At 32.9% G+C, this 26,013-nt stretch overlaps 2 protein-coding genes across 2 annotated transcripts in view; one reads left to right on the top strand and one right to left on the bottom strand.

Annotated features, from left to right (window-relative positions):
• The window catches only part of LOC123509280 (cytochrome P450 2L1-like), a 64,967-nt gene extending 42,320 nt beyond the window's left edge, over nt 1–22,647 (top strand). The window contains exon 5 of the mRNA XM_045263480.1: nt 22,598–22,647. Within this exon, the coding sequence (XP_045119415.1) occupies nt 22,598–22,647 (50 nt within the window). The remainder of the gene's footprint in view (nt 1–22,597) is intronic.
• A 203-nt stretch (nt 22,648–22,850) lies between these two features.
• Nucleotides 22,851–24,187, bottom strand: LOC123509279 (uncharacterized protein K02A2.6-like). The gene is made up of 2 exons (XM_045263479.1): nt 24,036–24,187; nt 22,851–23,931 (listed from the first exon to the last, which is right to left on the bottom strand). The coding sequence occupies exons 1-2, from the start codon at nt 24,185–24,187 to the stop codon at nt 22,851–22,853; spliced, it is 1,233 nt and encodes a 410-aa protein (XP_045119414.1).
• Nucleotides 24,188–26,013: the final 1,826 nt, after the last annotated feature.

Below are 26,013 nucleotides of genomic sequence, written 5' to 3'. Positions count from 1 at the left end.
TGAACCAAAACTCAGAAATGCAGGCAAAACACAATATATGTCTAAGGAAGTGAAATATGTCAAAAGTGGGTTATTTTAGTGTATTCTAGCGTTTTATGCACCAAACTCATAAATGCAGGCAAAACACTATATTTGTTTAAACGTCTTATTCATGTGTTTTTAAGGTGTTTTATGAAAAAAAAAAAACTATCTCGATTGAAAATTGTGCTTATTCGTCATTTTACATTATTTTGCTTCAAAACGATAAAATTGATGAAAACAAGCTAGTATAGAGAATCCAAAGTAAAATTAAGAAAAACGTGTAATTTAATCAGTTTTTAGCTGTTTTCCACCAAAACACAGAAATGCTACGAAAACACACTATTTGTCTAAGGAACTGAAATATGTAAAAAATGGGTTATTTTGGTGTATTCCAGCGTTTTATGCAACAAAACTCAGAATTGCAGGCAAAACACACTATTTGTCTAAGGAAGTGAAATATGTGAAAAGGAGTTATTTTGGTGTATTCCATCGTTTTATGTAACAAAACTCAGAATTGCAGGCAAAACACACTATTTGTCAAAGGAAGTGAAATATGTGAAAAGGGGTTATTTTGGTGTATTCCAGCGTTTTATGTAACAAAACTCAGAATTGCAGGCAAAACACACTATTTGTCTAAGGAAGTGAAATATGTGAAAAAGGGGTTATTTTGGTGTATTTCAGCGTTTTATGTAACAAAACTCAGAATTGCAGGCAAAACACACTATTTTTTTAAGGTAGTGAAATATGTCAAAAAGGGGTTATTTTATGTATTCTAGCGTTTTATGTAACAAAACTCAGAATTGCAGGGAAAACACACTATTTGTCTAAGGAAGTGAAATATGTCAAAAGGGTTATTTTGATGTATTCCAGCGTTTTATGAACCAAAACTCAGAAATGCAGGCAAAACACAATATATGTCTAAGGAAGTGAAATATATCAAAAGTGGGTTATTTTAGTGTATTCTAGCGTTTTATGCACCAAACTCATAAATGCAGGCAAAACACTATATTTGTTTAAACGTCTTATTCATGTGTTTTTAAGGTGTTTTATGAAAAAAACTATCTCGATTGAAAATTGTGCTTATTCGTCATTTTACATTATTTTGCTTTAAAACGATAAATTTAATGAAAACAAGCTAGTATAGAGAATCCAAAGTAAAATTAAGAAAAACGTGTAATTTAATCAGTTTTTAGCTGTTTTCCACCAAAACACAGAAATGCTACGAAAACACACTATTTGTCTAAGGAACTGAAAAAATGAAATATGTTAAAAATGGGTTATTTTGGTGTATTCCAGCGTTTTATGTAACAAAACTCAGAATTGCAGGCAAAACACACTATTTGTTTAAGTAAATGAAATATGTCAAAAAGGGGTTATTTTGATGTATTCCAGCGTTTTATGAACCAAAACTCAGAAATGCAGGCAAAACACAATATATGTCTAAGGAAGTGAAATATGTCAAAAGTGGGTTATTTTAGTGTATTCTAGCGTTTTATGCACCAAACTCATAAATGCAGGCAAAACACTATATTTGTTTAAACGTCTTATTCATGTGTTTTTAAGGTGTTTTATGAAAAAAAACTATCTCGATTGAAAATTGTGCTTATTCGTCATTTTACATTATTTTGCTTCAAAACGATAAAATTGATGAAAACAAGCTAGTATAGAGAATCCAAAGTAAAATTAAGAAAAACGTGTAATTTAATCAGTTTTAGCTGTTTTCCACCAAAACACAGAAATGCTACGAAAACACACTATTTGTCTAAGGAACTGAAATATGTAAAAATGGGTTATTTTGGTGTATTCCAGCGTTTTATGTAACAAAACTCAGAATTGCAGGCAAAACACACTATTTGTCTAAGGTAGTGAAATATGTCAAAAGGGTTATGGTCAAAACAAAACTCAGAATTGCCATCGTTTTATGTAACAAAACTCAGAATTGCAGGCAAAACACACTATTTGTCTAAGGTAGTGAAATATGTCAAAAGGGGTTATTTTGGTGTATTCCAGCGTTTTATGTAACAAAACTCAGAATTGCAGGCAAAACACACTATTTGTCTAAGGTAGTGAAATATGTCAAAAAGGGGTTATTTTGGTGTATTCCAGCGTTTTATGTAACAAAACTCAGAATTGCAGGGAAAACACACTATTTGTTTAAGTAAATGAAATATGTCAAAAACGGGTTATTTTGATGTATTCCAGCGTTTTATGAACCAAAACTCAGAAATGCAGGCAAAACACAATATATGTCTAAGGAAGTGAAATATGTCAAAAGTGGGTTATTTTAGTGTATTCTAGCGTTTTATGCACCAAACTCATCAATGCAGGCAAAACACTATATTTGTTTAAACGTCTTATTCATGTGTTTTAAGGTGTTTTATGAAAAAAACTATCTCGATTGAAAATTGTGCTTATTCGTCATTTTACATTATTTTGCTTTAAAACGATAAAATTGATGAAAACAAGCTAGTATAGAGAATCCAAAGTAAAATTAAGAAAACGTGTAATTTAATCAGTTTTAGCTGTTTTCCACCAAAACACAGAAATGCTACGAAAACACACTATTTGTCTAAGGAAATGAAATATGTAAAAATGGGTTATTTTGGTGTATTCCAGCGTTTTATGTAACAAAACTCAGAATTGCAGGCAAAACACACTATTTGTCTAAGGAAGTGAAATATGTCAAAAAGGGGTTATTTTGGTGTATTCCATCGTTTTATGTAACAAAACTCAGAATTGCAGGGAAAACACACTATTTGTCTAAGGTAGTGAAATATGTCAAAAGGGTTATTTTGGTGTATTCCAGCGTTTTATGTAACAAAACTCAGAATTGCAGGCAAAACACACTATTTGTCTAAGGAAGTGAAATATGTCAAAAGGGGTTATTTTGGTGTATTCCAGCGTTTTATGTAACAAAACTCAGAATTGCAGGCAAAACACACTATTTGTCTAAGGTAGTGAAATATGTCAAAAGGGGTTATTTTGTGTATTCCAGCGTTTTATGTAACAAAACTCAGAATTGCAGGGAAAACACACTATTTGTTTAAGGAAGTGAAATATGTCAAAAAGGGGTTATTTAAACTATCTCGATTGAAAATTGTGCTTATTCGTCATTTTACATTATTTTGCTTTAAAACGATAAATTTAATGAAAACAAGCTAGTATAGAGAATCCAAAGTAAAATTAAGAAAAACGTGTAATTTAATCAGTTTTTAGCTGTTTTCCACCAAAACACAGAAATGCTACGAAAACACACTATTTGTCTAAGGAACTGAAATATGTAAAAAATGGGTTATTTTGGTGTATTCCAGCGTTTTATGTAACAAAACTCAGAATTGCAGGCAAAACACACTATTTGTCTAAGGAAGTGAAATATGTCAAAAAGGGGTTATTTTGGTGTATTCCAGCGTTTTATGTAACAAAACTCAGAATTGCAGGCAAAACACACTATTTGTCTAAGGAAGTGAAATATGTCAAAAAGGGGTTATTTTGGTGTATTCCAGCGTTTTATGTAACAAAACTCAGAATTGCAGGCAAAACACACTATTTGTCTAAGGTAGTGAAATATGTCAAAAGGGTTATTTTGGTGTATTCCAGCGTTTTATGTAACAAAACTCAGAATTGCAGGGAAAACACACTATTTGTTTAAGTAAATGAAATATGTCAAAAAGGGTTATTTTGATGTATTCCAGCGTTTTATGAACCAAAACTCAGAAATGCAGGCAAAACACAATATATGTCTAAGGAAGTGAAATATGTCAAAAGTGGGTTATTTTAGTGTATTCTAGCGTTTTATGCACCAAACTCATAAATGCAGGCAAAACACTATATTTGTTTAAACGTCTTATTCATGTGTTTTTAAGGTGTTTTATGAAAAAAAAAAAAAACTATCTCGATTGAAAATTGTGCTTATTCGTCATTTTACATTATTTTGCTTCAAAACGATAAAATTGATGAAAACAAGCTAGTATAGAGAATCCAAAGTAAAATTAAGAAAAACGTGTAATTTAATAAGTTTTTAGCTGTTTTCCACCAAAACACAGAAATGCTACGAAAACACACTATTTGTCTAAGGAACTGAAATATGTAAAAATGGGTTATTTTGGTGTATTCCAGCGTTTTATGCAACAAAACTCAGAATTGCAGGCAAAACACACTATTTGTCTAAGGAAGTGAAATATGTGTAAAAGGGTTATTTTGGTGTATTCCAGCGTTTTATGTAACAAAACTCAGAATTGCAGGCAAAACACACTATTTGTCTAAGGAAGTGAAATATGTCAAAAGGGTTATTTTGGTGTATTACAGCGTTTTATGTAACAAAACTCAGAATTGCAGGGAAAACACACTATTTGTTTAAGTAAATGAAATATGTCAAAAAGGGGTTATTTTGATGTATTCCAGCGTTTTATGAACCAAAACTCAGAAATGCAGGCAAAACACAATATATGTCTAAGGAAGTGAAATATGTCAAAAGTGGGTTATTTTAGTGTATTCTAGCGTTTTATGCACCAAACTCATAAATGCAGGCAAAACACTATATTTGTTTAAACGTCTTATTCATGTGTTTTAAGGTGTTTTATGAAAAAAAAACTATCTCGATTGAAAATTGTGCTTATTCGTCATTTTACATTATTTTGCTTTAAAACGATAAAATTGATGAAAACAAGCTAGTATAGAGAATCCAAAGTAAAATTAAGAAAAACGTGTAATTTAATCAGTTTTAGCTGTTTTCCACCAAAACACAGAAATGCTACGAAAACACACAATTTGTCTAAGGAACTGAAATATGTAAAAATGGGTTATTTTGGTGTATTCCAGCGTTTTATGCAACAAAACTCAGAATTGCAGGCAAAACACACTATTTGTCTAAGGAAATGAAATATGTCAAAAGGGGTTATTTTGGTGTATTCCAGCGTTTTATGTAACAAAACTCAGAATTGCAGGCAAAACACACTATTTGTCTAAGGAAGTGAAATATGTCAAAAGGGGTTATTTTGGTGTATTCCAGCGTTTTATGTAACAAAACTCAGAATTGCAGGAAAACACACTATTTGTTTAAGGAAGTGAAATATGTCAAAAAGGGGTTATTTTGATGTATTCCAGCGTTTTATGAACCAAAACTCAGAAATGCAGGCAAAACACAATATATGTCTAAGGAAGTGAAATATGTCAAAAGTGGGTTATTTTAGTGTATTCTAGCGTTTTATGCACCAAACTCATAAATGCAGGCAAAACACTATATTTGTTTAAACGTCTTATTCATGTGTTTTAAGGTGTTTTATGAAAAAAAAACTATCTCGATTGAAAATTGTGCTTATTCGTCATTTTACATTATTTTGCTTCAAAACGATAAAATTGATGAAAACAAGCTAGTATAGAGAATCCAAAGTAAAATTAAGAAAAACGTGTAATTTAATCAGTTTTAGCTGTTTTCCACCAAAACACAGAAATGCTACGAAAACACACTATTTGTCTAAGGAACTGAAATATGTAAAAATGGGTTATTTTGGTGTATTCCAGCGTTTTATGCAACAAAACTCAGAATTGCAGGCAAAACACACTATTTGTCTAAGGAAGTGAAATATGTGAAAAGGGTTATTTTGGTGTATTCCAGCGTTTTATGTAACAAAACTCAGAATTGCAGGCAAAACACACTATTTGTCTAAGGTAGTGAAATATGTCAAAAGGGGTTATTTTGGTGTATTCCAGCGTTTTATGTAACAAAACTCAGAATTGCAGGGAAAACACACTATTTGTTTAAGGAAGTGAAATATGTCAAAAAGGGGTTATTTTGATGTATTCCAGCGTTTTATGAACCAAAACTCAGAAATGCAGGCAAAACACAATATATGTCTAAGGAAGTGAAATATGTCAAAAGTGGGTTATTTTAGTGTATTCTAGCGTTTTATGCACCAAACTCATAAATGCAGGCAAAACACTATATTTGTTTAAACGTCTTATTCATGTGTTTTTAAGGTGTTTTATGAAAAAAACTATCTCGATTGAAAATTGTGCTTATTCGTTATTTTACATTATTTTGCTTCAAAACGATAAAATTGATGAAAACAAGCTAGTATAGAGAATCCAAAGTAAAATTAAGAAAAACGTGTAATTTAATAAGTTTTAGCTGTTTTCCACCAAAACACAGAAATGCTACGAAAACACACTATTTGTCTAAGGAACTGAAATATGTAAAAATGGGTTATTTTGGTGTATTCCAGCGTTTTATGTAACAAAACTCAGAATTGCAGGCAAAACACACTATTTGTCTAAGGAAGTGAAATATGTCAAAAGTGGTTATTTTGGTGTATTCCAGCGTTTTATGTAACAAAACTCAGAATTGCAGGCAAAACACACTATTTGTCTAAGGAGGTGAAATATGTCACTGGTTGAGGCTTGGATCTCAACTTCCATCCAGAAAACCAAGAGCTGGCTCAACACTTTCGGTTGATCGAAAGGGGCCGCGTGAATCCAACTTCGGGACAGTAGCGGGCTTCATGAAACGGTGACGTGGAAGGTAAAAGCAGGAAAAACACACTATTTGTACGGGAACTGAAATATGTCAAAAGGTGTTATTTTGGTGTATTCCAGCGTTTTATGCACCAAAACTCAGAATTGCAGGCAAAACACACTATTTGTCTAAGGAACTGAAATATGTAAAAAAATGGGTTATTTTGATGTATTCCAGCGTTTTATGAACCAAAACTCAGAAATGCATGCAAAACACAATATTTGTCTAAGGAACTGAAATATGTCAAAAGTGGGTTATTTTAGTGTATTCCAGCGTTTTATTTACGAAACTCAGAAATGCAGGTAAAACACTATGTTTGTTAAAACGTCTTATTTATGTGTTTTAAGGTGTTTTATGGAAAAAAAACTATCTCGATTGAAAATTATTCTTAATCGTTATTTTACATTATTTTGCTTCAAAACGATAAAATTGATGAAAACAAGCTAGTATAGAGAATCCAAAGTAAAATTAAGAAAAACGTGGTATTTTAATAGTTTTAGCTTTTTTCCACCAGAACACAGAAATGCTACCAAAACACACTATTTCTCAAAGGAACTGAAATATCTAAAAATGGGTTATTTTGGTGTATTCCAGCGTTTTATGCAACAAAACTCAGAATTGCAGGCAAAACACACTATTTGTCTAAGGAACTGAAATATGTCAAAAGGTGTTATTTTGGTGTATTCCAGCGTTTTATGCAACAAAACTCAGAATTGCAGGCAAAACACACTATTTGTCTAAGGAAGTGAAATATGTCAAAAATGGGTTATTTTGAAGTATTACAGCGTTTTATACACCAAAACTCAGAAATGCATGCAAAACACACTATTTGTCTAAGGAACTGAAATATGTCAAAAACCGGGTTATTTTAGAGTATTCCAGCGTTTTATTTACGAAACTCAGAAAGCAGGTAAAACACTATGTTTGTTTAAACGTCTTATTAATATGTTTTTAAGGTGTATTATGGAAAAAAAAACTATCTCGATTGAAAATTATTCTTATTCGTCATTTTACATTGTTTTGCTTCAAAACGTATAAAATTGATGAAAACAAGCTAGTATAGAGAATCCAAAGTAAAATTAACAAAAACGTGGTATTTTAGTAGTTTTAGCTTTTTTCCACCAAAACACAGAAATGCTAACAAAACACACTATTTGTCAAAGGAACTGAAATATCTCAAAATGGGTTATTTTGGTGTATTCCAGCGTTTTATGCACAAAACTCTGAAATGCAGGCAAAACACACTATTTGTCTAAGGAACTGAAATATGTCAAAAATGAGTTATTTTGGTGTATTCCAGCATTTTATGCAACAAAACTCAGAATGCCAGGCAAAACACACTATTTGTCTAAGGAACTGAAATATGTCAAAATGGTGTTATTTTGGTGTATTCCAGCGTTTTATGCACCAAAACTCAGAAAGCAGGCAAAATAATCTATTTGTCTAAGAAGCTGAAATATGTAAAAAAATGGTTTATTTGGTGTATTACAGCGTTTTGTGCACCAAAACTCAGAAATGCATACAAAACACACTGTTTGTGTAAGGAAGTGAAATATATAAAAACAAAACGGGTTATTTCCTAGTATTCCAGCGTTTTATTTACGAAACTCAGAAATGCAGGTTGTTTGTTAAAACGTCTGATTTATGTGTTTTTAATGTGTTTTATGGAAAAAAAACTATCTCGATTAAAAATTATTTTTAATCGTTATTTTACATTATTTTGCTTCAAAATGTATATAATTGATGAAAACAAGCTAGTATAGAGAATCCGAAGTAAAATTAACAAAAACGTGGTATCTTAGTAGTGTTTAGTTTTTTCCACCTGAACACAGAAATGCTACCAAAACACACTATTTCTCAAAGGAACTGAAATATCTCAAAATGGGTTATTTTGGTGTATTCCAGCGTTTTATGTACGAAAACTCAGAATGCAGGCAAAACACACTATTTGTCTAAGGAACTGAAATATGTCAAAAATGAGTTATTTTGGTGTATTCCAGCGTTTTATGCAACAAAACTCAGAATGGCAGGCAAAACACACTATTTGTCTAAGGAACTGAAATATGTCAAAATTGGTTATTGTGGTGTATTACAGCGTTTTATGCACCAAAACTCAGAAATGCATGCAAAACACACTATTTGTCTAAGGAACTGAAATATGTCAAAACGGGTTATTTTAGTGTATTCCAGCGTTTTATTTACGAAACTCATAAATGCAGGTAAAACACTATATTTGTTAAAACGTCTTATTCATGTGTTTTAAGGTGTTTTATGGAAAAAACTATCTCGATTGAAAATTGTTCTAATTCATTATTTTACATTGTTTTGCTTCAAAACGTATATAATTGATGAAAACAAGCTAGTATAGAGAATCCTAAGTAAAATTAACAAAAACGTGGTATTTTAGTAGATTTTAGTTTTTTTCCACCAGAACACAGAAATGATAATAAAACACACTATTTGTCAAAGGAACTGAAACATCTCAAAATGGGTTATTTTGGTGTATTCCAGCGTTTTATGCAACAAAACTCAGAATTGCAGGCAAAACACACTATTTGTCTAAGGATTTGAAATATGTCAAAAAGGTGTTATTTTGGTGTATTCCAGCGTTTTATGCACCAAAACTCAGAATGCAGGCAAAACACACTATTTGTCTAAGGAACTGAAATATGTCAAAAGGGGTTATTTTGGTGTATTACAGCATTTTGTGCACCAAAACTCAGAAATGAAGGTAAAACACTTTGTTTGTTAAAACGTCTGATTTATGTGTTTTCAAGGTGTTTTATGGAAAAAACTATTTCGACTGAAAATCATTCATAATCGTTATTTTACATTACATTACATTACATGTTTTGCTTCAAAATGTATATAATTGTTGAAAATAAGCTAGTATAGAGAATCCAAAGTAAAATTTAAAAAACGTGGAATTTAAGTAGATTTTAGCTTTTTTTCCACCAGAAGACAGAAATACTATCAAAACACACTATTTGTCAAAAGAACTGAAATATCTCAAAATGGGTTATTTTGCTGATATATGTCATAAATTAGTTATTTTGGTGTATTTCAGCGTCTTATGCAACAAAACTCAGAATGGCAGGCAAAACACACTATTTCTCTAAGGAACTGAAATATGTCAAAACGGTGTTATTTACGTGTATTCCAGCGTGTTATGCACCAAAAATCAGAATGCAGGCAAAACATATTATTTGCGTAGGGAACTGAAATATGTCAAAAATGAGTTATTTTGGTGTATTCAGCGTTTTATGCACCAAAACTCAGAATGGCAGGAAAACAAACACTATTTGTAATAATGTATGTTACTGAAATATGTCAAAAGGTGTTATTTTGGTGTATTCCAGCGTTTTATGCACCAAAACTCAGAAAGAAGGCAAAATAATCTATTTCTCTAAGGAACTGAAATATGTAAAAAAAGTGGGTTATTTGGTGCATTACAGCGTTTTGTGCACCAAAACTCAGAAATGCATGCAAAACACACTGTTTGTGTAATGAACTGAAATATGTAAAAAATCGGGTTATTTCCTTCTATAATGTGTTTTTAAAGTGTGTTTTGAAAAAAAAAATATCTCGATTGAAAATTATTCGTAATCATTATTTTACATTGTTTTGCTTCAAAACGTATATAATTGATGAAAACAAGCTAGTATAGAGAATCCAAAGTAAAATTAACAAAAACGTGGTATTTTAGTAGATTTTAGCTTTTTTCCGCCAGAACACAGAAATGCTACCAAAACAAACTATTTCTCAAAGGAACTGAAACATCTCAAAATGGGTTATTTTGGTGTATTCCAGCGTTTTATGCACGAAAACTCTAAATTGCAGGTAAAACACACTATTTGTCTAAGGAACTGAAATATGTCAAAAATGTTTATTTTGGTGTATTCCAGCGTTTTATGCACCAAAACTCAGAAATGCAGGCAAAACACACTGTTTGTCTAAGGAACGGAAATATGTCAAAAGGGGTTATTTTATTGTATTCCAGCGTTTTATTTACGAAACTTAGAAATGCAGGGAAAACACTTTGTTTGTTAAAACGTCTGATTTATGTGTTTTTAAGGTGTTTTATGGAAAAAAATCTATTTTGATTGAAAATTATTTTACATTCTTTTGCTTCAAACGTATATAATTGATAAAAACAAGCTAGAATAGAGAATTCAAAGTAAAATTAACAAAAACATGGTATTTTAGTAAAATTTTAGCTTTTTTTTTATGCACCAAACACAGAAATGCTAACAAAACACACTATTTGTCAAAGGAAGTGAAATATATCAAAATGGGTTATTTTGGTGTATTCTAGCGTTTTATGCACGAAAATTCTGAAATGCAAGGAAAACACACTATCTGTCAAAGGAACTGATCTATGTCAAAAATTAGTTATTTTGGTATATTCCAGCATTTTAGCCAACAAAACTCAGAATGGCAGGCAAAACACACTATTTGTCTAAGGAACTGAAATATGTAAAAAAAAGGTTATTTTGCTAGTATTCCAGCGTCTTATTTACGAAACTTAGAAATGCAGGTAGAACACTTTGTTTGTTAAAACGTCTGATTTATGTGTTTTAAGGTGTTTTATGGAAAAAAAACTATCTCGATTGAAAATTATTCCTAATCGTTATTTTACATTGTTTTGATACAAAACGTATATAATTGATGAAAACAAGCTAGTATAGAGAATCCAAAGTAAAATTAACAAAAACGTGTTATTTTACTAGATTTTAGCTTTTTTTCCACCAGAACACAGAAATGCTACCAAAACACACTATTTGTCAAAGGAACTGAAATATCTCTAAATAGGTTATTTTGGTGTATTCCAGCGTTTTATGCAACAAAACTCAGAATGGCAGGAAAAACACTATTTGTCTAAGGAACTGAAATATGTCAAAAAGGTGTTATTTTGGTGTATTACAGCGTTTTATGCACCAAAACTCAGAATGCAGGCAAAACACACTATTTGTCTAAGAAATGAAATATGTCAAAAATGGGTTATTTTGGTGTATTACAGCGTTTTCTGCACCAAAACTCAGAAATGCATGCAAAACACACTGTTTGTCCAATGAACTGAAATATGTTAAAAAACAGGTTATTTTGTGGTATTCCAGCGTTTTATTTACGAAACTCAGAAATGCAGGTAAAACACTATGTTTTTAAAACGTCTTATTTATGTGTTTTAAGGTGTTTTATGGAAAAAACTATCTCGATTGAAAATTATTCTAATTCAATATATTACATTGTTTTGCTTTAAAACGTAAAAAATTGATGAAAACAAGCTATTATAGAGAATCCAAAGTAAAATAACAAAAACGTGGTATTTTAGTAGTTTTAGTTTTTTCACAGAACACAGAAATGCTACCAAAACACACTATTTGTCAAAAGGACTGAAATATCTGAAAAAGGGTTATTTTGGTATATTCAGCGTTTTATGCATACACGAAAACTATTTGTCTAAGGAACTGAAATATGTCATAAATTAGATATTTTGGTGTATTCCAGCGTCTTAAGCAATAAAACTCAGAATGGCAGGGAAAACACACTATTTGTCTAAGGAACTGAAATATGTTAAAAATGGGTTATTTTCGTGTATTACAGCGTTTTGTGCACCAAAACTCAGAAATGCATGCAAAACATACTGTGTAAGGACCTGAAATATGTAAAAAACAGGTTATTTTGTGTATATTCCAGCAGGTAAAACACTATTTTTGTTAAAACGTTTTATTAATGTGTTAAAAACACATTAATAAAACGTTTTAAAAAAATGTGTTTTTGTAAGTGTTATGGAAAAAACTATCTCGATTGAAAATTATTCTTATACGTCATTTTACATTGTTTTGCTTCAAAACGTATAAAATTGAGAATAAGAATTCAAAGTAATATTAACAAAAACGTGGTATTTTAGTAGATTTTAGCTTTTTTTCCACTAGAACACAGAAATGCTACCAAAACACACTATTTGTCAAAGGAACTGAAATATCTCAAAATGGGTTATTTTGGTGTATTCCAGCGTTTTATGCAAGAAAACTCTGAAATGCAGGCAAAACACACTATTTGTCTAAGGAACTGAAATATGTCAAAAAGTTGTTATTTTGGTGTATTCCAGCGTTTTATGCAACAAAACTCAGAATGCAGGCAAAACACACTATTTGTCTAAGGAACTGAAATATGTCAAAAATGGGTTATTTTGGTGTATTACAGCGTTTTATGCACCAAAACTCAGAAATGCATGCAAAACACACTGTTTGTGTAAGGAACTGAAATAAAAAAAAAAACGGGTTATTTTGTGGTATTCCAGCGTTTTATTTACGAAACTCAGAAATGCAGGTAAAACACTATGTTTTTAAAACGTCTTATTTGTGTTTTAAGGTGTTTTATGGAAAAAACTATCTCGATTGAAAATTATTCTAATTCAATATATTACATTGTTTTGCTTTAAAACGTATAAAATTGATGAAAACAAGCTATATAGAGAATCCAAGTAAAATAACAAAAACGTGGTATTTTAGTAGTTTTAGTTTTTTTCACAAGAACACAGAAATGCTACCAAAACACACTATTTGTCAAAGGAACTGAAATATCTCAAAATGGGTTATTTTGGTGTATTCCAGCGTTTTATGCAATAAAACTCAGAATGGCAGGAAAAACACACTATTTGTCTAAGGAACTGAAATATGTCAGAAATGAGTTATTTTGGTGTATTCTAGCGTTTTATGCAACAAAACTCAGAATGGCAGGAAAAACACACTATTTGTCTAAGGAACTGAAATATGTCAAAAAGGTGTTATTTTGGTGTATTCCAGCGTTTTATGCACCAAAACTCAGAATGCAGGCAAAACACTATGTTTGTCTAAGAACTGAAATGTTTTATGGAAAAAAACCATGTCGATTGAAAATTATTTTTATTGTATTTTACATTGTTTTACTTTAAAACTCAGAATTGATGAAAACAAGCTACTATAGAGAATCGAAAATAAAATTTAAAAAAAAGTGGTATTTTAGTGTTTTAGCTTTTTACGAAACAGAAATGCTACCAAAACACACTATTTCTCAAAATGAGTTATTTTATGCACGAAAACTCTGAAATGAAAGCAAAACACACTATTTGTCTAAGAAACTAATATATGTCAAAAATTAGTTATTTTGGTATATTCCAGTGTTTTATGCAACAAAACTCAGAATGGCAGGCAAAACACACTATTTGTCTAAGAAATTGTAATATCTCAAAATGGGTTATTTTGGTGTATTGCAGCGTTTTATGCACGAAAACTCTGAAATGCATGCAAAACACACTATTTGTCTCAGGAACTATAATATGTCAAAAATTAGTTATTTTGGTTTATTTCAGCATCTTATGGAAGAAAACTCAGAATGGCAATCAAAACACACTATTTTTCTAGGGATCTGAAATATGTCAAAAAGGTGTTATTTTGGTGTATTCCAGCGTTTTATGCATAAAAACTCAGAAAGTAGGCAAAATAAACTATTTGTCTAAGGAACTGAAATATGTCAAAAATGAGTTATTTTAGTGTATTACAGCGTTTTGTGCACCAAAACTCAAAAATGCATGCAAAACACACAGTTTGTGTAATGAACTGAAATATGTTGAAAAAACGGGCTATTTCTTAGTATTCCAGCGTTTTATTTACAAAACTCAGATATTCAGGTAAAACACTATGTTTTTAAAACGTCTTATTTATGTGTTTTAAGGTGTTTTATGGAAAAAACTATCTCGATTGAAAATTATTCTAATTCAATTATATTACATTGTTTTGCTTCAAAACGTATAAAATTGATGAAAACAAGCTATTATAGAGAATCCAAAGTAAAATTACAAAAACGTGGTATTTTAGTAGTTTTAGCTTTTTTTCACAAGAACACAGAAATGCTACCAAAACACACTATTTGTCAAAGGAACTGAAATATCTAAAATGGGTTATTTTGTGTATTCCAGCGTTTTATGCACGAAAACTCTGAAATGCAGGCAAAACACACTATTTGTCTAAGGAACTGAAATATGTCAAAATGTTTATTTTGGTGTATTCTAGCGTTTTATGCAAAAAACTCAAAATGGATGAAAACACACTGTTTGTCTAAGAAACTGAAATATGTAAAAAACGTGGTATTTTAGTAGTATTTCAGTTTTTTACGAAACTCAGATATTCAGGTAAAACACTTTGTTTGTTTAAAAGTCTGATTTATGTGTTTTTAAGGTGTTTTATGGAAAAAACTTTGAAATGCAGGCAAAACACACTATTTGTCTAAGGAGCTAAAATATGTCATAAATTAGATATTTTGGTGTATTCCAGCGTTTTATGCAACAAAACTCAGAATGCAGGAAAACACAATATTTGTCTAAGGAACTGAAATATGTCAAAAAGGTGTTATTTTGGTGTATTCCAGCGTTTTATGCACCAAAACTCAGAATGCAGGCAAAACACACTATTTGTCTAAAGAACTGAAATATGTAAAAATGGGTTATTTTGGTGTATTACAGTGTTTTGTGCACCAAAACTCAGAAATGCATAAAAACACACTATTTGTCCAATTAACTGAAATATGTTAAAAAACAGGTTATTTTGTGGTATTCCAGCGTTTTATTTACGAAACTTAGAAATGCAGGTAAAACACTATGTTTTTTAAAACGTCTTATTTATGTGTTTTTAAGGTGTGTTATGGAAAAAAAACTATCTCGATTGAAAATTATTCTAATTCATTTACATTGTTTTGCTTTAAAACGTATAAAATTGATGAAAACAAGCTAGTATAGAGAATCCAAAGTAAAATAACAAAAATTTGGTATTTTAGTAGTTTTAGCATTTTTCCAATAGAACTCAGAAATGCTAACAAAACACACTATTTGTCTAAGGAACTGAAATATCTCAAAATGAGTTATTTTGGTGTATTCTAGCGTTTTATGCAACAAAACTCAGAATGGCAGGAAAACACACTATTTGTCTAAGGAACTGAAATATGTCAAAAAGGTGTTATTTTGGTGTATTCCAGCGTTTTATGCACCAAAACTCAGAATGCAGGCAAAACACACTATTTGTCTAATGAACTGAAATATGTAAAAAAAAATGGGTTATTTTGGTGTATTACAGCATTTTCTGCACCAAAACTCAGAAATGCATGCAAAACACACTATTTGTCCAATCAACTGAAATATGTTAAAAAACAGGTTATTTTGTGGTATTCCAGCGTTTTATTTACGAAACTCAGAAATGCAGGTAAAACACTATGTTTTTAAAACGTCTTATTTATGTGTTTTAAGGTGTTTATGGAAAAAACTATCTCGATTGAAAATTATTCTAATTCAATATATTACATTGTTTTGCTTTAAAACGTATAAAATTGATGAAAACAAGCTATTATAGAGAATCCAAAGTAAAATAACAAAAACGTGGTATTTTAGTAGTTTTTAGTTTTTTTTCACAAGAACACAGAAATGCTACCAAAACACACTATTTGTCAAAGGAACTGAAATATCTCAAAATGGGTTATTTTGGTGTATTCCAGCGTTTTATGCACGAAAACTCTGAAATGCAGGCAAAACACACTATTTGTCTAAGGAACTGAAATATGTCAGAAATGAGTTATTTTGGTGTATTCTAGCGTTTTATGCAACAAAACTCAGAATGGCAGGAAAAACACACTATTTGTCTAAGGAACTGAAATATGTCAAAAAGGTGTTATTTTGGTGTATTACAGCGTTTTATGCACCAAAACTCAGAATGCAGGCAAAACACACTATTTGTCTAAGGAAGTGAAATATGTAAAAAATGGGTTATTTTGGTGTATTACAGCGTTTTTTGCACCAAAACTCAGAAATGCATGCAAAACACACTATTTGTCCAATCAACTGAAATATGTTAAAAAACAGGTTATTTTGTGGTATTCCAGCGTTTTATTTACGAAACTCAGAAATGCAGGTAAAACACTATGTTTTTAAAACGTCTTATTTATGTGTTTTAAGGTGTTATGGAAAAAACTATCTCGATTGAAAATTATTCTAATTCAATATATTACATTGTTTTGCTTTAAAACGTATAATTGATGAAAACAAGCTATCATAGAGAATCCAATGTAAAATAACAAAAACGTGGTATTTTAGTAGTTTTTAGTTTTTTTCACAAGAACACAGAAATGCTACCAAAACACACTATTTCTCAAAAGCACTGAAATTTTATGCACGAAAACTTTGAAATGCAGGCAAAACACACTATTTGTCTAAGGAACTGAAATATGTCAGAAATGAGTTATTTTGGTGTATTCTAGCGTTTTATGCAACAAAACTCAGAATGGCAGGCAAAACACACTATTTGTCTAAGGAACTGAAATATGTCAAAAAGGTGTTATTTTGGTGTATTCCAGCGTTTTATGCACCAAAACTCAGAATGCAGGCAAAACACACTATTTGTCTAAGGAACTGAAATATGTTAAAAATGGGTTATTTTGGTGTATTACAGCGTTTTCTGCACCAAAACTCAGAAATGCATGCAAAACACACTATTTGTCCAATTAACTGAAATATGTTAAAAATCAGGTTATTTTGTGGTATTCCAGCGTTTTATTTACGAAACTTAGTATTGCAGGTAAAATACTATGTTTTTAAAACGTCTTATTTATGTGTTTTAAGGTGTGTTATGGAAAAAACTATCTCGATTGAAAATTATTCTAATTCAATATATTACATTGTTTTGCTTTAAAACGTATAAAATTGATGAAAACAAGCTATATAGAGAATTCAAAGTAATATTAACAAAAACGAGACAGAAATGCTAACAAAACATACTATTTGTCAAAGGACCTAAAATATCTCAAAATGGGTTATTTTGGTGTATACCAGCGTTTTATGCACGAAAACTCTGAAATGCAGGCAAAACACACTATTTGTCTAAGGAACTGAAATATGTCAGAAATGAGTTATTTTGGTGTATTCTAGCGTTTTATGCAACAAAACTCAGAATGGCAGGAAAACACACTATTTGTCTAAGGAACTGAAATATGTCAAAAAGGTGTTATTTTGGTGTATTACAGCGTTTTATGCACCAAAACTCAGAATGCAGGCAAAACACACTATTTGTCTAAGAACTGAAATATGTAAAAATGGGTTATTTTGGTGTATTACAGCGTTTTGTGCATGCAAAACTGTTTTTTGTCCAATTAACTGAAATATGTTAAAAACAGGTTATTTTGTGGTATTCCAGCGTTTTATTTACGAAACTCAGAAATGCCATTAAAACACTTTGTTTTTTAGGGTGTTTTATGAAAAAAAAACTATCGCGATTGAAAATTATTCTAATTCAATATATTACATTGTTTTGCTTTAAAACGTATAAAATTGATGAAAACAAGCTATCATAGAGAATCCAAAGTAAAATAACAAAACGTGGTATTTTAGTAGTTTTAGTTTTTTCACAAAACACAGAAATGGTATCAAACACTATTTCTGAAAGGAACTGAAATATCTTAAAATGGATTATTTTTGTGTATTCCAGCGTTTTATGCATGAAACCTCTAAATTGCAGGAAAAAGACACTATTTGTCTAAGGAACTGAAATATGTCAAAAAAGGTGTTATTTTGGTGTATTCCAGCGTTTTATGCACCAAAACTCAGAATGCAGGCAAAACACATTATCTGTCTAAAGAACTGAAATATGTCAAAAGTGGTTTATTTTAGCGTTTATGCACCAAAACTCAGAAATGCATGCAAAACACACTGTTTGTGTAAGGAATTGAAATATGTAAAAAAAAAAACGGGTTATATTGTAGTATTCCAGCGTTTTATTTAGGAATCTCAGAAATACTGGTAAACACTTTGTTTGTTAAAACGTCTGATTTCTGTGTTTTTAAGGTGTATTATGGAAAAAACTATCTCGATTGAAAATTATTCTAATTCAATATATTACATTGTTTTGCTTTAAAACGTATAAAATTGATGAAAACAAGCTAAAATTAGAATTAAAATAACAAAAACGTGGTATTTTAGTAGTTTTAGTTTTTTTCACAAGAACACAGAAATGCTACCAAAACACACTATTTGTCAAAGGAACTGAAATATCTCAAAATGGGTTATTTTGGTGTAACCCAGCGTTTTATGCAAGAAAATTCTGAAATAAAAGCAAAAGACACTATTTGTCTAAGGAACTGAAATATGTCAGAAATGAGTTATTTTGGTGTATTCTAGCGTTTTATGCAACAAAACTCAGAATGGCAGGAAAAACACACTATTTGTCTAAGGAACTGAAATATGTCAAAAAGTGTTATTTTGGTGTATTCAGCGTTTTATGCACCAAAACTCAGAATGCAGGCAAAACACACTATTTGTCTAAAGAACTGAAATATGTAAAAATGGGTTATTTTGGTGTATTACAGCATTTTCTGCACCAAAACTCAGAAATGCATGCAAAACACACTATTTGTCCAATCAACTGAAATATGTTAAAAAACAGGTTATTTTGTGGTATTCCAGCGTTTTATTTACGAAACTCAGAAATGCTGGTAAAACACTATGTTTTTAAAACGTCTTTTTATGTGTTTTATGGAAAAAACTATCTCGATTGAAAATTATTCTAATTCAATATATTACATTGTTTTGCTTTAAAACGTATAAAATTGATGAAAACAAGCTATTATAGAGAATCCAAAGTAAAATAACAAAAACGTGGTATTTTAGTAGTTTTAGTTTTTTTCACACAGAACACAGAAATGCTATCAAAACGCTGAAATATCTCAAAATGGGTTATTTTGGTGTATTCCAGCGTTTTATGCACGATAACTCTAAATTGCAGGTAAAACACGCTATTTTTTTCAGGAACTGAAATATATCAAAAAGGTGTTATTTTGGTGTATTCCAGCGTTTTACGCACGAAAACTCTGAAATGCAAGGAAAACACACTATTTTTCAAAGGATCTGATATATGTCAAAATGAGTTATTTTGGTTTATTCCAGCGTTTTATGCAACAAAACGCAGAATGGCAGGCAAAACACACTATTTGTCTAAGGAACTGAAATATGTCAAAAAGCCTGTATTCCAGCGTTTTATGCACCAAAACTTAGAATGCAAGCAAAACATACTATTTGTCTAAGAAACTGAAATATGTCAAAATAGGGTTATATTGGTGTATTACAGCTTTTTTTGCACCAAAACTCAGAAATGCATGCAAAATACACTGCTTGTGTAAGGAACTGAAATATGTGAATAAAACGGGTTATTTCCTAGTATTCCAGTCTTTTATTTACGAAACTTAGGAATGCAGGTAAAACACTTTGTTTGTTAAAACGTCTCATTTATGTGTTTTTAAGGCGTTTTATGACAAAAACTATCTAGAATGAAAATTATTCATAATCGTTATTTTACATTGTTTTGCTTCAAAACGTATATAATTGATGAAAACAAGCTAGTATAGAGAATCCAAAGTAAAATTAACAAAAACGTGATATTTTAGTAGATTTTAGCTTTTTTTCCACTAGAAGACATAAAAATGCTAACAAAACACACTATTTGTCAAAGGAACTGAAATATCTCAAAATGGGTTATTTTTGGTGTATTCCAGCGTTTTATGCATGAAAACTCTTAATTGCAGGTAAAACAAACTATTTGTCTAAAGAACTGAAATATGTTAAAAAGTTGTTATTTTGGTGTATTCCAGTGTTTTATTCACCAAAATTCAGAATGCAGGCAAAACACACTATTTGTGTAAGGAACTGAAATATGTCAAAAAAAAGTTATTTATGTGTATTACAGCTTTCTGCTAACCAAAACTCAGAAATGCATGCAAAACACACTGTTTGTGTAAGGAACTGAAATGTGAGAAAACGGGTTATTTCCTACTATTCCATCTCTCAGAAATGCAGGTAAAACACTATGTTTTTTAAAACGTTTTATTAATGTGTTTTTAAGGTGTGTTTTGGACAAAAAACTATCTCGATTGAAAATTATTCTAATTCAATATATTACATTGTTTTGCTTTAAAACGTATAAAATTGATGAAAACAAGCTAGTATAATTAATCCAAAGTAAAATTAACAAAAACGTGGTATTTTAGTAGAGTTTAGCTTTTTTTTCACCAGAAGACAGAAATGCTAACAAAACACACTATTTGTCAAAGGAATTGAAATATCTCAAAATGGGTTATTTTGGTGTATACCATCGTTTTATGCACGATAACTCTGAAATGCAGGCAAAACACACTATTTGTCTAAGGAACTGAAATATGTCAAAAATTAGTTATTTTGGTGTATTCCAACGTCTTATGGAACAAAACTCAGAATGGTAGGCAAAACACACTATTTGTCAAAGGAACTGAAATGTGTCAAAAAGGTGTTTTATGCACCAAAACTCAGAAAACAGGCAAAACACTATTTGTCTAACGAACTCAAATATGTCAAAAATGGGTTATTTTGGTATATTACAGCGTTTTGTGCACGAAATCTCAGAAATACATGCAAAACACACTGTTTGTGTAAGGAACTGAAATATGTAAATAAACGGGTCATTTTGTAGTATTCCAGCGTTTTATTTACGAAACACAGAAATGCAGGTAAAACACTATATTTGTTAAAACGTCTTATTTATGTGATTTAAGGTGTTTTATGTAAAAAAAACTATCTTGATTAAAAATTACTCTTAATCGTTATTTTACATCGTTTTCCTTCAAAATGTATAAAATTGATGTAAACAAGCTAGTATAGAGAATTCAAAGTAAAATTAAGTGAAATTTCTCAAAATGGGTTATTTTGATGTATTCCAGCGTTTTATGTACGAAAACTCTGAAATGCAAGGAAAACACACTATTTATCTAAAGAACTTACATATGTCAAAAATTAGTTATTTTGGTTTATTACAGCGTTTTATGCAACAAAACTCAGAATGGCAGGCAAAAAAACTATTTGTCTAAGGAATTGAAATATGTCAAAAAGTTGTTATTTTGGTGTATTCCAGTGTTTTATGCACCAAAACTCAGAAAGCAGGCAAAACACTCTATTTGTCTAAAGAACTGAAATATGTCAAAAATTGGTTATTTAGGTGTATTACAGCGTTTTGTGCACCAAAACTCAGAAATTCATGCAAAACACAGTTTGTTTAAGGAACTGAAATATATAGAAAAATCGGGCTATTTCGCAGTATTCCATTAATTGATTAAAAGTTATTCCTAATCCTTATTTTACATCGTTTTTCTTCAAAACGTATAAAATTTGATGAAAACATTCTAGTATAGAAAATTCAAAGTAAAATTAACAAAAACGTGGTATTTTAGTAGTTTTTAGCTTTTTTTTCACCAGAACACATAAATGCTAACAAAACACACTATTTGTCAAAGGAACTGAAATGTCTCAAAATGGGTTATTTTAGTGTAATCCAGCGTTTTATGCACGAAAACTCTGAAATGTAGGGAAAACACATTATTTGTCTAAGGAACTAATATATGTCAAAAAATTAGTTTTTTTTGGTGTATTCCAACGTTTTATGCAACAAAACTCAGAATGGTAGGCAAAGCACACTATTTGTCTAAGGAACTTAAATATCTCAAAAAGGTGTTATTTTGGTGTATTCCAGCGTTTTATGCACCAAAACTCAGAATGCAGGAAAAACACACTATTTGTCTAAGGAACTGAAATATGTCAAAAATGGGTTATTTTGGTGTATTACAGCGTTTTGTGCCCCAAAACTCAGAAATGCATGCAAAACAAACTATTTGTCTAAGGAACTAAAATATTTAAAAAAAAACTGGTTATTTTGTAGTATTCTATCGTTTTATTTACGAAACTCAGAAATGCAGGGAAAACACTATGTTTGTTAAAACGTCTTATTAATGTGTTTTTAAGGTGTTTTATGGAAAAAAAACTATCCTGATTGAAAATTATTCTTGCTTCAAAACGTATAAAATTGATGAAAACAAGCTAGTATAGAGAATCCAAAGTAAAATTAACAAAAACGTGGTATTTTAGTAGATTATAGCTTGATTCTACCAGAAGACAGAAATGCTAACAAAACACACTATTTGTCAAAGGAACTGAAATATCGCAAAATGAGTTATTTTGGTGTATTCCAGCGTTTTATGTGTTGGTTGCGGGATGTATAATGGAAGGCGTGTATGCCTAAGTAAGGAGCAAACATACACGCAGTACACGTAGATTCTTTACTTGTCCTTAGAGCTATAAAGGGTAGGAAATGGCGGCCAGTAGCGACTCGGGAGCACAGGCTCACGCGTTAGCTGAATGCGCAGAGAAATACACAGTGTTGCCACATACGCGTAATATGCATTAATACAATACATAACCCACATCTCCCTCCCCTTTCTGCTCTCAGAAGTCAACAGGGACTCGAGCGACTGCAGCTGCCGACGCCTTCTCCTGGAGTCGTAGCGACCTGCGGGGCACCACCGTATCAGGTGCCGCCAAGGGAGCAGTGGCGTCCTCCATCGTAGAAGAAGCGTTTAGGGGTGGAGCAGGGCGGAGGAAGCCCCTTTTCCTCCACCACACTCGGCCACTGGGCATCTTGAGCAGGTAATCCCGTGACCTGCCAACGCCCATGATGGTGCCAACCTTGTGCCACCGCTGCGTTGTCGGGTCCTGGATCCGAACAACGTCACCTCGCTGCAGGGGTGGAAGAGGCTGAGCGTGAGCGTCGTAGCGACTTGTAGCATCACGGAGACGGGCAGCAGCTCGACGGTCGCAACTCTCGTCCCTGGCCTGCCACTCTTTCTGGAAGGCGCTGGCATGTGCGGGGACGCAAGAGCGTAAAGGGCGACCATACAGGACTTGAGCTGGAGAGCGACCCGTCTTGTTGGGGGTGTTCCGAAGCTTCAGGAGACCCCTGTCGAACGCCTCACAGTCTATATTGCCAGACGGTGCCACCATCTGGATGAAGTGCTTCACGGCCTTCACTGCAGACTCGTCATGGCCGTTAGACTGTGGGTAATGGGGCGTCGATGTGTCGTGACGGACTCCCCAGCGCTCGAGGAACGTAGAAAACTCCTGGCTGGCGAATTGTGGGCCACCGTCCGTGCGCAGGCGTACAGGAACACCCAGGTCCCTGAAGAGGCGGCGGAAGTGACGAATAGTGGCAGCAGACGTCATATCAGCGACACAGGACACGACGACAGGCCAGCCGGACAGATGATCTGCAATGACTAAGAAAGCCTTCCCTGCAACTGAGAAGTAATCAGCAGAAATGGACTCGAATGGTCGAGATGGGTTGTCATCACAGAGTCTTGGTTCTTGCTGTTGACTGGGCTGCAGAATCTGGCACGGCTCACATGCTCGAACAGTGTTGGCAATGTCAGCATCCACGCCTGGCCAGAACACAGCCTGCCTAGCACGGCTCTTGGTGGCTTCGACACCACGATGGCTGTCGTGCAGGCGGCCAAGACACGGCGACGTAGGGCTGTAGGCACCAACACTCGTGCACCGTACAGGACGAGATCATAATCACAGTAGAGGTCCTTCCGTAACTTCCAGTACGGGCGGAACACGTTGGGGAGGGCGTACCTGTCCATAGGGAATCCATTCTTCACAAAATGAAGGAGCTGGACGTACTCGGGGTCCTCGGTTGCCACCTTACGAAGCTCCTCAAGGGCAAGGTCACTGCCAGGAGGTGCTTCTGCAACATCAGGAGGCGCCAACGGAGCAAGAGACTCCATCGCACGTAGTATAGCGATACTCCTAACTTGAAAGCCGGTATCAGTGCCAAGGACTTAGTCAGCATGTGTTGGGTAGCCAACAGAAGAGCGAGATAGAGCGTCCGGGATACACAGCTCCTTGCCCGGGCGCCATACAGCTGTGAAGATGTACGGGGCGATCTTCTCCTTGAGGCGTTGTAGACGTGGATTCTCTATAGCGCCAAGGGAGTACCTGTTTAGGATGGGAACTAGAGGGCGATGATCGGTGAAGAGGTTAAAGTGTTGCAATCCTGTGAGGTAGAACTTGGTCTTCCCCATGGCCCATACGACAGCTAACATCTCCAACTCGATCGTCGCATATCGGGTCTCTGTATCCGTCAAGAAACGTGAGCCGCACTGGACGAGACGCTGCTGTCCACCACCGTGGTCCTGCAGTAAGGCATAACCCAGCCCATACAGGCGGGAGACATCGGTCTGCAGAGTCGTAGGAAGAGCAGGGTCAAAGGCAGCAAGGACTGGTGGGCTGGCCAAGGCCATCTTCACACGTTGGAAGGCTTGCTCATGGTTGGGCGTCCACACAAACGACTTCTTGGGGCTCAAAAGTGGGCGTAGAGGTACAGCAGTGGCAGCGAGGTCGGGCGAGAAGCTGGCGAGCTGGTTGACAAGGCCCATGAAGGACCTAAGGTCGGTCAACGTAGCAGGCGTAGCAAACTCAGTGATGGCCCGTACCTTGTCAGGGTCTGCTGCGATGCCGTCATGGGAGAGCCTGTAGCTTCCGATCTTTCTAAAATTTCCGATTGGGGCAGAGAAAATCTAGTAGCTTTCAATGCCTCAAAAACTCAATTCCTCCATCTATCTACTCGACACAACCTTCCAGACAACTATCCCCTCTTCTTCAATGACACTCAACTGTCTTCCTCTTCCACAATGAATATCCTCGGTCTGTCCTTTGCTAATAATCTTAACTGGAAACTTCACATCTCATCTCTTGCTAAAACAGCTTCTATGAAGTTAGGTGTTCTGAGGCATCTCCGCCAGTTTTTCTCGCCCCTACAACTGCTTACTCTGTATAAGGGCCTTATCCGTCCCTGTAATGAGTACTCTTCGCATGTTTGGGAGGTTCCAGTCACACAGCTTTGCTTGATAGAGTGGAATCGAAAGCTCTTCGTCTTATCAACTCCCCTCCTCTGACTAACTGTCTTCACTCTCTTTCTCACCGCCGAAATGTTGCATCCCTTGCTATATTTTATCGCTATTTTCATGGTAACTGTTCTACTGATCTTGCTAACTGCATGCCTCTCCTCCTCCTGCGGCCACGCTGCACAAGGCTTTCTTCTTCCTCTCATCCCTATTCTGTCCAACTCTCTAATGCAAGTACGCTCAATCATTCATCCCTTTCACTGGTAAACTCTGGAACTCCCTCCCTGCATCTGTATTTCCAAATTCCTACAACTTGTCTTCTTTTAAGAGGGAGGTAACGAGGCATTTGCTCCCCTAATTCTGGCTCACGGTTTTGGCACTTTTTCTACTCTTTGGAGAGCCAGCGCTCAAGTGGGCTTTTTTCTAACTTTCTTTTTTTTTGCCCTTGGCTGGCCCTCTTCCCTACCTAAAAAAAAAAAAAAAAAATATATATATATATATATATATATCTATCTATCTATCTATCTATATATATATATATATATATATATATATATATATATATATATATATATATATATATATATATATATATATATATATATATATATATATATATATATATATATATATATATATATATATATATATATATATATATATATATATATATATATATATATATATATATATATATATATATATAT

This window comes from Portunus trituberculatus, chromosome 26, assembly GCF_017591435.1.
Source record: "Portunus trituberculatus isolate SZX2019 chromosome 26, ASM1759143v1, whole genome shotgun sequence".
NCBI lineage: Eukaryota > Metazoa > Arthropoda > Malacostraca > Decapoda > Portunidae > Portunus > Portunus trituberculatus.
The sequence above is the reverse complement of the archived record's forward strand: the minus strand, read 5'-3'. Positions and strand labels throughout refer to the sequence as shown.